The following is a 15,885-nucleotide window of genomic DNA, read 5'->3' as shown; positions in this document are numbered from 1 at the left end:
GCTATCTGGACAAGGGAGGCTGGAGGGAGCCTGGGGCTGTCCTTTCACAGGCTAACGGACCACTGGGCAAGCCTCTGCTCCAGCCTTGTCCCTCTACCTGCAGCTGCAGCCCAGGATTCCAGGAACTTCGATATGTCTGTCAGTTAACATGCCAATCCCCATAAGAGAGACCCTACTACCTGAAGGGACGGCGCCATGTACAAAGAACATTTTAATTAATTTATTTATTTCTTTACACATAACTGAAAGTGATGTTACAGTACATAAGTTATTTACAACTGTGCAGTAATGTGTTGCAAAATAAATTATCTAGAAGGCAGCAAAAGTACATTGTGAATGTATATAAAACTGTACAGGTTTGCAGATACACTCTATAGGATTATTGGCTCTGTAGTGTTTCAAGTTACGTTCTCAGAAAGAGAAACAAAATGCCCAAGATTAAAGGAAAAATATACAAACCACGTGGATTTGACTCCATTAAAAACACTATCGGAGAGTCCTGGCTGCGTCCCTGTGTCCAGGCAGGCAGCAGCCGGACCCTTGCCGGCACCAGTGTCCAAGCCTGCCCCGGGGAACATGGCGGGACAGCACTCCTGCCTCTCTGACCTGGAGGGCCAGTGCTTATGCGAGGTGGACGCCTTAGTCTATTCTCCATTAGTTGATCAGAATGGAACGAGGAATTAAAAACACACTCTGCTCTGCAACTCCTCAAGTGCCCTGTCATCAGCTGGAAGAAAACCCAGAGGGCATGGCTGAGACAGAGCCACCTTGTCTGTGGCCACGGTCTCCTTGTCCCAAGGCCTGGCGAAGCTCTGCGGTGTCTGGCCTTGTGCTCCTCACTGGCATCTGGAGGGAGACAGGTACGTACGGCCAGGGCAGTCTCTGGGTTTCTCTCACCTGCTGGACTGGCTGCTCCCTCCGCTGCCGGGACTCATCGGCAGCGCCGGGCGACCTATGTGGCCCTCGTTTGTGTCCTGTGAGCTCTCTCCGAGTGTCATGCTGGCAACAGTACGAAGTCATCATTGACGTCTACCATGGGCACGTAGAAGGACGGCACCTCATTTACACACAGGGACTTGTGCCCAGCAGGGTCCAGCTCTTGGGCCTTCAGCTGCCACTCCATCCTTTGCACGGCATTGAGGGCCGCAGCCTCATGCTGCTGCCGCATCAGCAAGCACGTCTGTGGAACACACAGGTGAGAGGGTCGGCCATGTCCTGGCTCTCATCACGGCCTTCAGGCTTCACCATAGGAGAGAAAACCCACCCTGATGAGGCCCAGGTTCTCCCTCAATCAGCTCTGTGAGGACCTTCCGACCCTGACCATCATACTGGAGGTCTGACCCTTAACTGCTCTGTGAACCTTGGGGGCTGGGGTGTGTGTGTGTGGTAGCTCTGCTTTCAGCGTGTGTGTGTGTGTGTGTGTGTGTGTGTGTGTGTTTTCTCACAGTAGTAGTGACATTTATTAAAAGGGACATGGATGGAGTGGGACATGTTTTAGGTGCAAATGGATCATTTTAAACATTCCACCCAGCTCAGAGTTGTTCACGTTATGTGACTGATCCTGAGTTAATGAAGGAAGGACAGTTATGGGAACCCAGTAGAGTAGATTATCCCAATTCATATCTGTAAGTTTTGAGTGACTAATGTCATTTAATTGCTAGCTTAGGTGCATGATGTATGAGACGCAGTCCTATGAGCGCACTCAATGAACTCCAGCTATCTGTCCCCACTCTCCAGGGAGAGCAGCCCCTCTGCTGTGGCAGCGTCTGTGGTCTTCTGCGTGAAGAGCCCCCGCCTTTCCACTCACTCACGTGGTTCTAAGAACCACTGAGGACCTTCTCACTACTACTTGGACATTTTACCTCCATCCTCTTAGAACTGTTTTCTTTGTTATCAAATATTGTTAAACCTTAATGTCCTGTCATAGTCTGTCTCTCCTAGCAAACAGTATGCATACGCTCATCTGGAATGAGGTGTGACCTAGAAGTGACTCTAGGGAAGAGAATGGGAGAAGGGAAAACCACCTGGGCTCTGAGCCCTGTCTGTGACGAGCCTCAGGCTTCTGGTTCTCCCAGGGTCTTCTTAACATCTCTGAATGGATGAAGCTCTATGCAATGCTAATGTTCTTTCCCAGCTAACTCTAACATCTTACTGTCTACCACATGTATTTGATGACTCTGGGCCTATGAGACGTCCCGGCATGACTAGAGAAACTGCATAAAAGAGAGACAAGAGCGTCTGTTCCTCATCTGTGCCTGGCGTGCTGGAGTCTGAGGCTCGCTACCCTGTGATTGGCTTTAGCAGCCGTAGGTTGTGATTTGCGCCTCCTCGCCGATCTATCTTTTTTCATCCTCTTGTGTAATGCACTGGTCAGTACTTCGAGTATGGAAGATAGGTTGTGACCCCCTCAGGAAGGCTCAGGCTGGTCCTGTCAGGAGCTGCTCCCTATACCTGGACAGATGGGAAGAGACTATGGACCCAAGATCCTTGCTAGTGTGGGAACCTCTGAAGTGTGCTCTACCCAAACGCTCACCTTCATGCGGTCATACTTGTCGTCTACGTCCTGAAGCCAGGAGATGAACTGGCGGGCATTGAAGCGGTCTCGCACAGACTTGTTTTCATCCCCCTGTGGAATCAAAAGGGAACCATGAGGGTGAGACCTTTCATGGTTCTGTCCTTTGTCCACCACAGGACACTAGGGTGACCTCATCCTGGCCATCCATGCTTCAACCATCTGTTCTTGCCCTTGGGTATCCCTAGGTACTGGTGGCCAAGGACTTAGCCTCTGACCCACCGAGATGGAGATGGGGTGGCTGTATTCTGCAGGGCTGCGTGGCAGGGCTGAGGGGAGGCCACTGTCCTATACATGGATGTAGTGATGGCATGCTTTAATGTAGTCCTTTTTAGAAGCTCAAAGTTTTCTGCTTTGAAAAGCACAGTTGAGAAATCTGAGGTGGAAACTGAGGGGACTGGGATCAGTTTCCTTACTGTCTCCCTCTACTTGGAATGAGGTTTGACTTTCACCACACATAGCCTTGGACTGAGTTTTATGTTGCCTCATAAAGGGATGGACACATCAAAACAGACACTGCTCTGACATGGCCAGCTGATAAGCCTGAATATTAGTGAGCAAGGCAAGTTACCATGTTCTGTAACTGTCAGCCCACTGACCTCTGTGGCCAACGTCCACTGTACCATGAGGGAGGAGGAGAAGGCAGGCAGGAATCTTTTGACCTTTCCTTTCAAAAGCAAATCTGTCTTTAAGGCAAAACTTTGAACCACTCAACCATGCGCTTTGGTTTGTTGGTGCAGAAGAGTCTCTCTTGTGCTAGGCATGCTGGCCTACATCTGTATAACCCGGCACTGAGGCATGGGAGGCAGAATCAGAGTCCAAGGCTGGCCCAGGCTATGTCAGACTGTCTCTAAATGAACCTGTACACAGTGAGGAAAGCATGTGTGTCCCTTTCCCCACGTATTAACAATGTTAATGGACTGAAAAAAGATTTTAATCCAAGTTTACTCAATTATGCTGTACATGGACAGACATCACCAAGGTCTCAACAGCCAGGCTGGAACAGGTTACAAGCAGCTCCACGCTGTACAGCCCACAGCCCGGGAATAAGTAACCTCGATGAGATTCGACAGGGGACAGAGTAGTGTGGGAATGGGACAGCCTGTGTGACAGCCTGGCAGATGGTGTTCGGCGGACATCTGTAGCAGACGATGATGCAGATCAGAAGGAGCTAGAAAAGGCTGCTGGGAGTTTCCTCAAGGGGATGGGGTCTGTGGTCAGTGATAGGCTGGGGCAGGAATGCAGCTGAGGCACTGGACCGCTGCTCTGGCGGGTAGTGCAGACAGACTGAGCATTGTGGCTCCAACTGCCCCACAGAAAACCAACCTCCATACAGAATGAAGCTAGACCTCTGCACCCCATGGGAACACATCTTGTGGCCCCGAGGTCTTGTTGCTGCAATTATCATTGGCCCAGCATGGTCACTAACATAGCAGCTCTGGTCACCTGGAGCTGAAGGTGGGGCTGACATGACCCTGCAGCCTGGAGAGGGAAGGGTATGATCTTCATCCTGCTTGCGAGCATAGTTGCCTCAGACTCTGTGAGGCTCGAGGGCCTTGCCTATGGCCATTCCATGCCTCTGAGGCAACCTGGGCTGAGGCTTGGGTGTGTCTGGGAGGAAACGTGAAGGCGGGCACCTACAGCTGACCGCATCACTGACCTGGCTTTCCAGAGGCATGTTGTAGACCTCGGAGTCCAGGAGCATTGTGCATGCACTGAACGGCACGGCCTGATTGGCAATGGTCCTGGCTGCCCGGCAGTGAACCCGAAGTATCTCCTGCTCACAGGACACAATCAGCTTCTCCTGAAGGAGAGAGGAACAGGTCAGCTTGAGATTGTCGTCGGCCGGCCCCTCCCCGAGGCTGTACTTACCCTCTCGATGCTGTGCTGCAGGCGCAGCTTACCCCGCACAGCCTCTTGCTGCTTGAACAGCTCCTTCAGGGGCTCCGCTAGAGAGGGAGGGGGTGCGATCTGCAAACATACGGGGAGACAGGTAAGTCGCACTGAGCATATTAAAAATGTGAAGCTGCTCCGGCCTAGCACCCCACACCCAGAGACTTGTTGAAAGGTGTCTGACGGTTACCTGGAGGCAGCAGGGAGAGCTGCAGGCCAACCCTACAAACAAGGCTCTGAGCGAGCATCTGGGCTCAGGTGTGCCCACCTATGCCATGGGGCACTGTGGGGATGGGACGGTTCCGAGAGTGAACAGGGCACGCACAGTCGAAGTGGTGTGGGGAGAGCTAGACAGTCAACCACCCGTATCCTTATGGCCTTATGGAAGTGCCACAGGGTGAGACAATGAGGCAGAGAAGAGGACAGACATCGGTGGTGCCTAGCGGAAGTCAGGTTTATGAGTCAGACTTCCAAAGCAGACACAGAGGTAGGATGGACTGTGTACAGGACCCCAAGCAAGCAACTTCTATTCTCTGTCACTATACATCAGAGGAGCATGCAGTGGTGGCAGCGGGTCAGAGTTGGGCAGCACATGTGAGTCAGGAGAGGGAAGCTCAGAAGAGAGGTGACAGCACACACAGATGGGACCTTTCTGTACTACACAGGAAGCTCTGCCATTAGAGGCGCTGGGGGAGAAACAGAAAAGCCCGGGCAGCAAGCAGTGCTACAGAGCATAACTATGGCGGGCAGGACCCATCTGAGATTTGAGCATGGTTTTATAGTCTTAGTCTTTTCACTGAAGCAAGTGGATTATGAAAGGCAGGCAACACCTCAGCAGGAGGCCTGGATGGCAGCCTCACTCCCAGTGACTAAGTACTTGACAAGGACTCAAGCCCACAGGGCAGACCTCACCCAAACATGCCCACTAGCTGTACTGCTATGCTCCAGGTGAGCCAAGACAAGCCAGCCCGCGGTTCACCAGGTGTATCTTCTGCCTAGGCAGGGGTCAGCGTGGCCGTTCCCTTGGGGCTATCTTAGACAACCCCTTACACTGTAGCACAGTGGTGAGTCTCTACTTCAGGAAGGGACAAACAAAGGGAAAGGCAGCTGTGTAGAAAAGGAAGTTGCTTGTAGTGAGGCAAAAAGGGATTCCTGAACTAGGACAGCACTACGCAGCCGTGTGAGGGACTAAGGCCAGTTCTGAGGCACTGAGAAGGTCAGAGGAAGTTGTTCGTATGACCAAGTGGGATGCGCCATGGGAAAACCCTGCTGACGGGATCTTGGCCAGCCCTGGCAGGCAAAACAGCAGCCACTGAAGGAGTGAGGCTTCAGGAATGAAGACCCAAGAATGACAGGTGAAGGTGGGAATGGAGATGGAAACAAGGCAGCTGAGGCCTTTCACTGTGAAACTGCAGGAAAAGGCAAGGAACCATTAGGGTGGAGGTGGGTGTGTAAGAGCAAGACAGAGGAACTGACCCTCGCAAGACAAGAACGCCAGCACCTCGCCTGACCACAAAGCTCTCTGCTTTGTGTCTCTGTGGCTTGCAGCTACAGACCCGCGGCACTCACCACAGGGATGTGCAGCTTGCTCAGGGGTTTGCCGTCCAAGAGGTAGGAGCCCGTGTAGGTGACGTACTCAGCGTAGCACTGGGGCGCCTGCGGAGTGATGCAGCAGAGGATCTTCCGTTTCTCCTCAATCTTCTTTCTGATTTGAAGGTACTCGAAGTAGGGGTTGGACCTGTCACTGTGGTAGGGTTCAATGGCATCCAGTTTTATGGCATCCACAATGGCTGCCAGCGTCTGCTGGATAACCTCCCGAGTCTGCTGTGTAGACGTGTTGAGCTGCTGCTGCAGCTGCTGACTAGACCGTTGGAAGCGCCGCTTGCGGGGATGCTGGGCCTGGGCATCTTCCTCCTCCGAGGCACGGCCCTTGGCTCTAGAGGCTGGGGCAGGCATGGCGTCCTTCTCTGCAGCAGGTAAGCCCTGCTTACTCTGGCTTGCCAGCATCTGGGCACGGTTCCTGGTCATGCGCTGAGGAACTTCTTCCACCTTGGGGGCCTTGGGGACCTCGGATGTAGGTTTAGGCTCTGGGTCTGTAGCTTCAGGCTGAACGTTGCCTGGGGGCCCCTCGGCCACAGCCACAACACAGGTGGCCTCTACACTGTTGTGTGCCTGTGCCAAGCCATCTGTGGTAGTTCCGTCAGGTGCACAGCAGGGAGCAGCAGAAGGCTCTTCAGCTTCGGTTACTTCACCACCACCTCCCGGAGGGTGCTGTTCAGGGGGACTGGGTGCTGGCACCACATTGGAGACTGAGGCTTCAGGGGCACTGCCATCTGCTGGGACCTCTGTTTCCACTGTAGCTTCTAGGACTACATCCAGCTTTGGCTCCTCTGAGGGCTCAGGCTCTGTGGAGAGTTGAGGTGATGCTTCCTGAGGAGGTGGGGCTGGTGGTTCCTCAGCCGCGGGGGCAGGGACATCCCCTCCGCTGAGAGCCGCAGTGGGGCCCGCAGGGCTCTCTACTGGAGGGACAGGGCTGGCCTCAGCAGCTTCTGCCTCAGCATCTGAAGCATCTTTGGCCTGGAGAGGAAGCTCTGGCAGTGAGAAGGGCCCCAGGTCCAGGTCATCCTCAGGGCTGGCAAAGGCTTCATGCCACGATACTGGTTCCACCTGGCTGAGGGTAGATATGCTATGATTGCTGTCTAGGAAGCTGCTCTCTGGGGGTCCTAGAGCCTCGACCTGAGCCCCAGCAGTAACCCCTGTAGGTTCAGGGGTTGTGTCAAGTGGTGCGTCTGGGTGTGACTTGCAGTTGCTGAAAAATGACTCCAGCCTAGTAGGGGCAGCGTAAGGAGCAGCCCCTTCTGCAGCAGAGATGGCCACTGGGATGGCTCCTGTCCCACTGTCTTTGACTTCCTCTAGAGCTGGTTCAGGGGCTGGCAAAGGGTAAGGCCCTGGAGAGACAGGGTATGTGGGCTCTGCAGCACTGAAGGGTCCTGGGGTGGTGGGATGGAGGGATTCTCCAGGGCAGAAATGTTTTGGGGATTCTGCAAACCTCTGTGGAGACTTTAGCATGAGCTCAGAGCCGCCAGGCCAGCTGCCAGGGTTTTCGGAGGCACTAGCAATCAGGGAGGAGGGAAGGGCCTGCTCAGCAGTGTGTGTCCACTCAACAGGTTCCTCGGTAATGACTGTGTTGAAGGGGCCCTCATCCAGATAGCTGGGCTCTGGAGGAAGGATGGCAGCTGTGGCCTGCTGGTCCTCTGTGGCGTCCAGAGGTAGGGCCCCTTCAATGGCTGGGGTCAACAGTTCACCTCTAGGGGAAGGGGAAGACTTTGGTGGTAGGTTGGAGAAGACGCTGTCTGGGGGTGGCGTGGCACTGACCACAGCTGTCGGTGGACAGTGCACCGTGTCCACCTTGGGCGAAGGGATGCCGTAGTCTGGGGAGTAGTACCCAGGGGACAGGCAGGCAAACTTCTCTGCAGGGACGGGCGGCCGAGCAGCTTTCTCTTCCAGCAAGTGCTGTCCGGAGGAGTCAAAACTAGAGGGTGCAGGGACGCTCTGCTGCCTGAACAGCTTGTCCCCAACACTGAATTCCTCTTCAGGTGTCCTTCTGACATCCACAGATATCGAGCGATAAAGGTTTGTGGACATAGGCCTGTTGGGCGTCTGGCCTGCAGTTTCTGAAACAACACCGGAAGCCACGGCGAACCTGTCAAAGAAGGGTGGCGAGCAGGCGCTGGCGGACGTGGAGACAGGCATCGAGTGCTGGGAGTCAGTGCAGTCGAACACCAGGTCAGGGTAATCGTCAGCACTGCAGGACGGGGTTCTGGGGGTGTGCATCACCTCTTCATAGCTGGGGCACGACACGACCGAGGTGGGCGTGGGCACCCCAGTGGGTCGGCCCTGCTCAGTGCGGGGTGAAGCAGGCAGAGCCTCCTTCAAGGGCTGGCCAGCCAGCCAGTCTTTGGACTCTGTACCCGGTGCAGAGTGTGGCTTGCTTTCCCCCGTGGGCAGCACGGGAGCCGGCTCCTTGACCTTTTTGTCCAGCCCCAGAGCTTTCTTGGAAGCGAAGTCTAGGCTCTTCTTGCGCCCGTCCTCTGTGGGCTTCTTCTCCCTGAGCTTGGGGTCTCCAGACCTGTGCCGCATCTTCTCCATCTGCTTCATGCGCTCCTTGTGTCGCTTGTGCCGCTCCTCAATCTCAAGGTCTTTCTGGGACAGCATCCGCTCAAAGCTTGTCATCATGAGGTCGCCGTCCCCCAGGAGCTTCTCCCGCGGCCTGCCGTCTTTCTTGCCCGAGTCTCTGGATGGCGGAAGCTTGTCGCCCCCGTTGCTCATCTTCACGGAGTCGCCCTTCTCGCGCTCTGTGTTCTCCTTGGCCTTCTCCTTCGGCTTGGCCTCACTGAGCTTCAGGCTGTCCTCTCTGGCCTTCTCCTTGGCAGAGCTGGGAGGGTTGTCCTTGTCCTTGTGGTGTCTGAGGAAGCCGTCAGCGTGCTTGTCTCGGTGCTTCTCCTTTTCCTCCCTCCATCTCTCCCGCTGCTTCTCCCTCTTCTTCTTCTCTTTTAGGATGCTGATGCTACTCGACCCATACGGCTTTAACTCCTTTTCGATTTTCTTGGCAGGTTCCCTTTCAGCATCATTTCTGTCTTTCTTTTCTGAAGAGAACAACTCAATAGCCTTATCTAGCTCCTCCTCTATGTCAGCTTTTGTGGTATAAGAAACCCCGTAAGCCTCTGCATCCAGGAAGTCTTTCTCATACTGGCTGGCGTCCTTCCTGACGCTGCTGCTGCTGCTGCCACCGCCATCCTTGTAGTCTTCGCCCTTCTCCTTCTTTTCTGCTTTTTCCTTCTTGGCTCTCTCCCGCTCATGGCTCTTCTTAGAGGACGAGGAGGAATGCCGGTGCCGCTCCTTCTCCCTCAGTTTCTCTGAGAGGCAGGCACTTTCCCGGGCCTTGTCCTCTGCTGGGGGCTCAGAGAAGGACACTTCCAGGAGTGTGCTCAGGGTGGGTTCCTGGCCATGGTCAGCAAAACTGTCGGAGGAGACGTCGCTGCTCTTGTCGTTGGAGTCGTCCCGGTAGCCATGCAGAGCCTCCTCCTCCTCCAGCTTCTCCAGCAGGCTCTTCTCTACGTCAGGGCCTCGGGAGGACTTTCTCTCCCGGGAGTGCTCCTTCTCTGGCTTCTCCTTGTGTTTATTCTTTGCCTTATCTTCAACAAAGTGCTTCTTTTCCACCTTTTCAGGGAGCTTCTGTTTATTTTTCTTTTCTTGGGCAGAGTCAACAGACGCTCTGTCTTTTCTGTCCTTGTATTTCTCTGCACACTCTTTATCTTTCTTTTCTTTGTGCTTCTCAAAGATCTTTTCCATTTTTTCCTTCTTGTCCTTTCCTCCTTCTGAAGCTCCTCTGTCCTTCTTCTTTTCCTTGGGCTCTTTGTCTCTTGGCTTTTCGGTGTGCTGCCTGTCAGAAGAGGACTTCCTGTGCCTGTCTGAGGGGTGTTCCCGGCCGTCCTCCTTCTCCGCGAGGCTCTCCACCCGCTGTGTGTCGCTGGCCTCCCCAGCCTTGAAGCTGCCAGCCACGCCCTCGTCCTTCTCGTCCTCACTCTCATCCGTGAATATGTCTGCCATGTACCAGCTCTTCTCCCTCCCCTTCCTGTCGTCCTTCCTGTCCGACAAGTCCTCTGAGATGATGCTGGAGAACACCCTCTCCTTCTTCTCTCTCAGCTGCTCAAAGGATGCTTTTCTGTCTTTGCCGTGTGTGTCTTTATGTTTTTCCTTGCCATCTTTCTTCTCTTTAAAGCATTTTTCAAATTCTTTGTCTTTCTGGCACTTCTCAAGGAGAGACTTCTCGCTCCTCTCTCTCTCACTGGCCTTGTCTTTGTACTTGTCTGCCCTGCCCTTCTCTTTCCTCTCTCTCTCCCGTGCTGCATGGGGCCGTTCCCAGGGCTCCAGGTTCTTGGTGAAGTCACAGTCGGACTTGTCCTTGAAGGTGCCCTCACACCCACACTCCTTTAGATCTTCCCTGTGCACCTCCTCAGACCGAATCCGCCCATCCCTCCGCTCCCGCTCGCGCTCCCGCGAGCCCTCTAGGGTGTCCCTCCTGTCCCGGCCCCCTTCTGCAGACTCTCGCCTTTTCTTGTCTTTCTCAGAGAGATAGCTGGGGATGCTTTTATGCTTTTCTGTTTGGTCTCTCCTCTTCTCAGAATTTTTGTCTAGACAGTCCCTGTCTCTCTTTCGGAAGAAAGAGTCTCTGAAATCTCGCTTCTCCCGGGTTTTGCTGTCTCGCTTCTTTTCCTTACTGTCTTCTTTGACAGTTTCCAGGATAAGTTTGGCCACTGAGTCACTCTTGATGTCTCTATAGTCTGTCACTGAGTCCCAGCTGTCCTCTCCTTTGAAATCAAAAGAGGAATCAGACAGGTCAGAAAACCACCTCTCTTGTTGGTCATCAGAGAGGCTGAACTTGGTGTCCTCGTGGTCCAAGAACTGACTTTTGTTACAATAGTCATCCAAGGTGGCGCCCTCCCTGTATAGCTTCTCCCTCCTGAGTCTCTCTTTGTCCTCTCTGAAGGCCCTGTCCTTCTCCTTGGAGACCTTGTCCTCTTTCAGGTCACTCTTCTTTTCTAGCTTGGAGGGCCGGTCTTTGGACTTTTTCTTCCTTTCTTCTTTGTACAGCCTCAGTCTCTCTTCCTTGGGTGACTTGTCCTTGGCGGCCCGCTCCCTCTCGGCTTTACTGGGGCGGTCCTTGTCTTCCCGGAAGGCTCTGCTGAGGTCTTTGTTCGCATCCTTGATCCTCTTGAGCACCTTCTCGTCCTTAAAGAGCCACTCCTTGTCCTCTGGCTTCAGCTTACCGAGCTTGTCTTCTTTCTTAAAATGGTCTCTATCGTGTTTCAACACTTTCAACTTACTTTCAGAGGAGATGTCATTCTCTAAAAGGATGGCCTTATCTGACTTCTGCTTGGAGTCCTCATATTCATAGGTAAAGCTTTTTAGTTTAAGTTCTTGGCTGACGGAACACTGTCCTTTCTCCTTGTTTTTGTGTTTGTGTTTCGTTTTGTGTTTTTTGACTACTTTGCCTTCCTTGTCCAGCTTGGGGACGGCTCCGTCCGTGCAGGGGTGGAGGGAGCCTCTCCTGTCTGGCGGCACACTCTGCAGGCTCCTCTTACGGGGCTCCAGCTTCCTCCTCGTAGGCTTCAGAGACTCCACACTGGAGCCCTCGGACGAACAGTCAGACTCACTGGTCAGTCCCGTCCTTGAGGAGTCTGACAAAGAACTCACCTCAGACCAGGCTGGAGAAGAGACGGCTTTCCAGTGGTCAGTGCGCCAGTGCTTGGTGTGCTGCTCAGCGTGGCTGGCGCTGAGCTTCTGGGCCACGGCACTGCCGTGAGACGAGGTGGAGGATGCGGACAGAGAGCTGAACAGGGACGGGTCCTTCAGCACCAGCGGGGACCCCTTGAGGCAGCTTGAGCTCCCCACAGAGTCCCCATCATCCTCCTCACTCTCTGAGGACTCGCTTTCTGACCCAGAGGAACAGAACTTGTCACTCCTCTTTCCGAACCGAACTTCTTTCCCTTTTGTTTCTTTCTTCCGCTTCTTTTTCAATTTATTTTTTTCTTTTTGCTGCCTAGAACTAGAAGACTCTCGTGCCTTACTACTAGGGAGCATTGTGTGTGCTGACAACCTCAGTTTCTCTCCAGCCCCTATGGAAACACTCACATCCTCCTCATCTGACGTGTCTGACAGGATGCGATGGGCTGCCTTCTTTGGTGCAAGCGTGCTGTTCTTTGAGTAGCTCTTCACTTCCATCTTGGGGATTGAAATGAAGCTGTTCGGCCTCGCCTCTTTCCTGTAGTCCTTCTTTAGCAGGTGCTTGTCGTCCACCGGAGGGACCCTGTCCTGCTCGTCATCCTCGTCAAACTCGTACTCGTCCTTCACAGGGGTCACAGTCTTCTGGGGCTCTGGGGTCTTAGCCTTCAGCTTGAGGCCTTTCTCAAACTCAGAGTCTGTGTTATTGCCATCGATGGAGCTGGAAGGTGCAAATGACGGGGCGTCCTCCTCTTCAGAGCTCTCTGTTGGGAACAGGAAGGGAGATGTCAGGCAGGCCAGCATCATGTTCCTACCATCAGTTAAGGATGCTCTGCACCTGTGGCGGGATCAGGCCTCCCCCAGGCCTGGGCGCCCAGGAGGGGAAGCTGGACGGCTCTGCTTCTGAAGAAGCACTTTAGTCCCATCTGAGGCCAACCACAGGCAGAAGGAACCCACAGGGCTTTGTGAGAGACAAGGCTGGTATCTCAGCAGACAGAGTACAGGCATCTTGGCAGTGAGGTACCCTGGCAGAACTCCTGTATCTGGAAGTGTCTGAAGGCGCCAGCCACCTGAGGAGGCGTGTAGACCCTGTGTTGCAATCTGCAGGGGAATACCATATGTAGACACTGCAAGGCGCTCCCTCGCCAGGCAGCACAAAGCCCCACCCACCCACTCCTTGGCCTGCTGGACCGGCTTACCGGTAGAGCTCTCCTCACTGGAGGTGTATGTGCCTTTGCCTAATAGGAGATTCACCATCGTCGGTGAATTGGCTACTTTCAGTGGCGTCTCGCCTTTTCTGTTGCTTTGTTGAGGATTTCCGCCATAACGTAACAACAACTTCACCACCTACAAAACATTAATACCGATATTAACAGACTGTTTGAAAACTACTGTTACCCTGCCATGCCTGTAGATGGCAACAGCCCATTCTAACCCAGGCATGGGTGCTGCGTGCAGAGCCGTGTCTAGCAAGGCTGTGTTCTTTTGTGAGGAACTGTAGAGGGTGGTCCCCGTGACAAGCAGGCCATGTCCGGCTCTCTCCTGCCCTCCTTGGGGTACTACCCCTTCCCCATCTTCTCACACAGCTCTCCTTCCCAAGAGAGAGCTGGTCAGCAGTACAGGTCCCAAAGATGGGCACAGAGGGGACCGGGGCATGGGAAATAGAGAAAACAAAGACCACATTTCTGTAAGCTGGTTTATTTATTTTCATTTACATTAGAAAATAAGATAACTCCTTCCTTGCTTGGTTTTACATGCATAGAGATGGTTACATGGATGACAGAAACATTCAGGTGACATTTCAACAGCTCTGTTCAGTCATTTATCATATCAGCATATGCCTGAAACAGTAACTCACTCTACACCAGTCCAAACATCCAGCTCCAATCTATCCTCAACTTCCGTTCAAGCTTTGACACACACTCGCAAACTGTTTCCAGTTCAAAGTATCATCACCAGGAAGAGGTTTTAGTGCATGCCATCTCTACTGCTGCTGTAACAGATCACCACAGCCTGCCTTACAGTCACGGGAATCAGCCTCTCTGGCTTGTTCCTTCAGTGTGTGGGCTGTTGTCAGAATTTGGTTCCTGCAGTGCTGGGACCAAACCCCTATTCCTGTTGTCTGCTGTCGGTCAGGGCCTTCTGTGACTCCCCCAAGGCCAGCAGCACAGGCCACAGCTTACTCTCTGTCTCCTTTATCATCTCTTCCACACAAGAGAGACTTTCAAAAGTTGCCTTTAGGACTATACCATATATTCTCTCCTGAGAGACCACTCAGCTTACTGTGCTCCTATAGGTTGCAACATTTTACATAATTAAAGAAAAAAGTTTAACCTCATGGATGTATGAAGCCAGTTCACAGTCAGTTTTCCCCAAACTACCCACCTTCCATGACATTCTTTACAAGTCTCAAGACACTGTGTAAACCGTTCAGTACCTTTTCATAAAAGGCTCTTAAAAACCAGCGAGCAAACAAACCATCTTGTCATTATCTCAATATCAGGTCTGAAAACTTAACGTGTGTGTGTGTGTGTGTGTGTGTGTGTGTGTGTGTGTACACGGACAGCTGTGTGGATGACAGCTGTTTTTTCATTCAGTGATTCACTGTGCACCTTTGGGTTCCTGAGGTCTGTAGGCTCTGGTAGAACCGGAGTTTTCATCCTTACCAAGCTTATTGTTCTGTCTGTGGCTAGAACCCCTCAAAGGGAGACTGGGAATGAATCCACTTCTGCAACCCATTCTCTTGCAACAAGAACTGGCATACCTTAGGGGTTTCCTGCCTGCTGTGGACCTACAGGAAGCCCTTTCCTTAGGAGAGGAAGTCTTGAGCTACCCACCACAGTAATCTAATCTTGACTATAATCCCCTAGACTCTGGGTTGATCTTCTGGATAGTAGCAACTGAAACGGTTGCTCGTCTGTCCATCCAGTCTGCAGAGCCGGCACTATACTATACTATACTGCTGTTTGCTAGTCATCAAAACTGAGAGGTTATCTGGGTACTGGCCTTGGGCAGAAGAAACGGCCCTGGCCCTTTCTTAAGGCTGGAAAGGATGGGGTTGAGGGCAACAGGCGAAAGCAACAGCGACAACACAAAACTCACTTCCCAGTATCAGCAAATGTGAAAACTAGCTAGGACAGAGAAACATGAAGCTGTAGAATAGTCCAGAAGTTAAGGACAGAGCAGCCACTGGGGGGCTGCAGGGAGATGCCAACCTTGTAGTGCCCGTTGTTGGCGGCATCATGCAAAGGCGTGTCGTCATCCAGGCCCTTAGTGTTCACCTCTGCACCAGCGGCTAACAGCTGCTTGGCGATGTCGTAATAGCCCCGGTTACACGCCTCATGCAGTGCGGTCCAGCCTGAAAACAGAAACTTGGGATATTTGTTATGTTATCCCTGAAAGCTTCACTGCTGCCTAGACTGTGGCGAATGACAACGTGTATGCTGCTCCTCCCTAGGCACCTAGGTTACACCCAGAGAAGACCAGAGGTGGTGTCATTTTTTAAGAAAAAAAAATTGTGGTGCTTTGCATAATGAACACTTAGCCTGCTAATTTTGCAGATTTATAACTTGTGGAAATAACTGTACATGGGCAGGAAATTTGTGCATAGTTAACAGTCAGAAAACGAAAACTGTTTTAAAATAATGTGCTATATTAGGCAGAATCAAACGGGAAATCCAAGGTTTAGCCCAAAGCTGAGTCTGACTGAATCCTCAGCCTCCTTTCTCTCCCTGAGACACTATCATACATGTGTATGATGTATTCTGGTCATGTCCCAGCCCTCTGCCTCCAGCAGTCACTGCACTGTGCACACACAGCTCTCCTACTGTGCTGTGACTCAACTTTGTGGTAGAGCACATTTCAAAAGGCAGCCAGGTGCTTGAATCACAAAAACCACCCAATTTTAAAAGCCTTGGCCTATAGCACACCTGGGAGGCGGGGGGGGGGGGGGGGGGGGGGGGTCTCCACTTATTCCCTAGTCCAGCCTCTGTAGGAAACAGCAAGTGTGCTCAGTCTGTAGCACAGTGGCCTCTGCTGGACTGTTTGACTAGCGCGAGACCTCCAAGCCTTGTGGTAGACAAATGGAAGGAAATATTTAAAACCCTCCTCCCCCAAATAAGAAAAAAACCATAGAT

General features: G+C 52.7%; 1 protein-coding gene and 1 long non-coding RNA gene across 5 annotated transcripts in view; one reads left to right on the top strand and one right to left on the bottom strand.

Moving 5' to 3' along the window:
- Nucleotides 1-15,885, top strand: part of LOC127671507 (uncharacterized) — a 35,100-nt gene that overhangs the window by 10,649 nt on the left and 8,566 nt on the right. The window lies entirely within an intron of this gene.
- Nucleotides 199-15,885, bottom strand: part of Ankrd11 (ankyrin repeat domain containing 11) — a 152,376-nt gene continuing 136,689 nt past the window's right edge. For all 4 annotated transcript variants that reach the window (XM_052166288.1, XM_052166290.1, XM_052166289.1 and 1 more), the window contains 7 exons: nucleotides 14,965-15,107; nucleotides 12,949-13,096; nucleotides 6,035-12,513; nucleotides 4,445-4,543; nucleotides 4,233-4,376; nucleotides 2,534-2,626; nucleotides 199-1,180 (listed from right to left, as the gene is read on the bottom strand). In XM_052166288.1, the coding sequence (XP_052022248.1) occupies nucleotides 995-1,180; nucleotides 2,534-2,626; nucleotides 4,233-4,376; nucleotides 4,445-4,543; nucleotides 6,035-12,513; nucleotides 12,949-13,096; nucleotides 14,965-15,107 (7,292 nt within the window). In that variant the 3' untranslated portion in view covers nucleotides 199-994. The remainder of the gene's footprint in view (nucleotides 1,181-2,533; nucleotides 2,627-4,232; nucleotides 4,377-4,444; nucleotides 4,544-6,034; nucleotides 12,514-12,948; nucleotides 13,097-14,964; nucleotides 15,108-15,885) is intronic.

Source organism: Apodemus sylvaticus, chromosome 21, assembly GCF_947179515.1.
Source record: "Apodemus sylvaticus chromosome 21, mApoSyl1.1, whole genome shotgun sequence".
Lineage (NCBI taxonomy): Eukaryota > Metazoa > Chordata > Mammalia > Rodentia > Muridae > Apodemus > Apodemus sylvaticus.
Note: the sequence above shows the minus strand (reverse complement) of the source record. Positions and strands in the feature narration are given on the sequence as shown.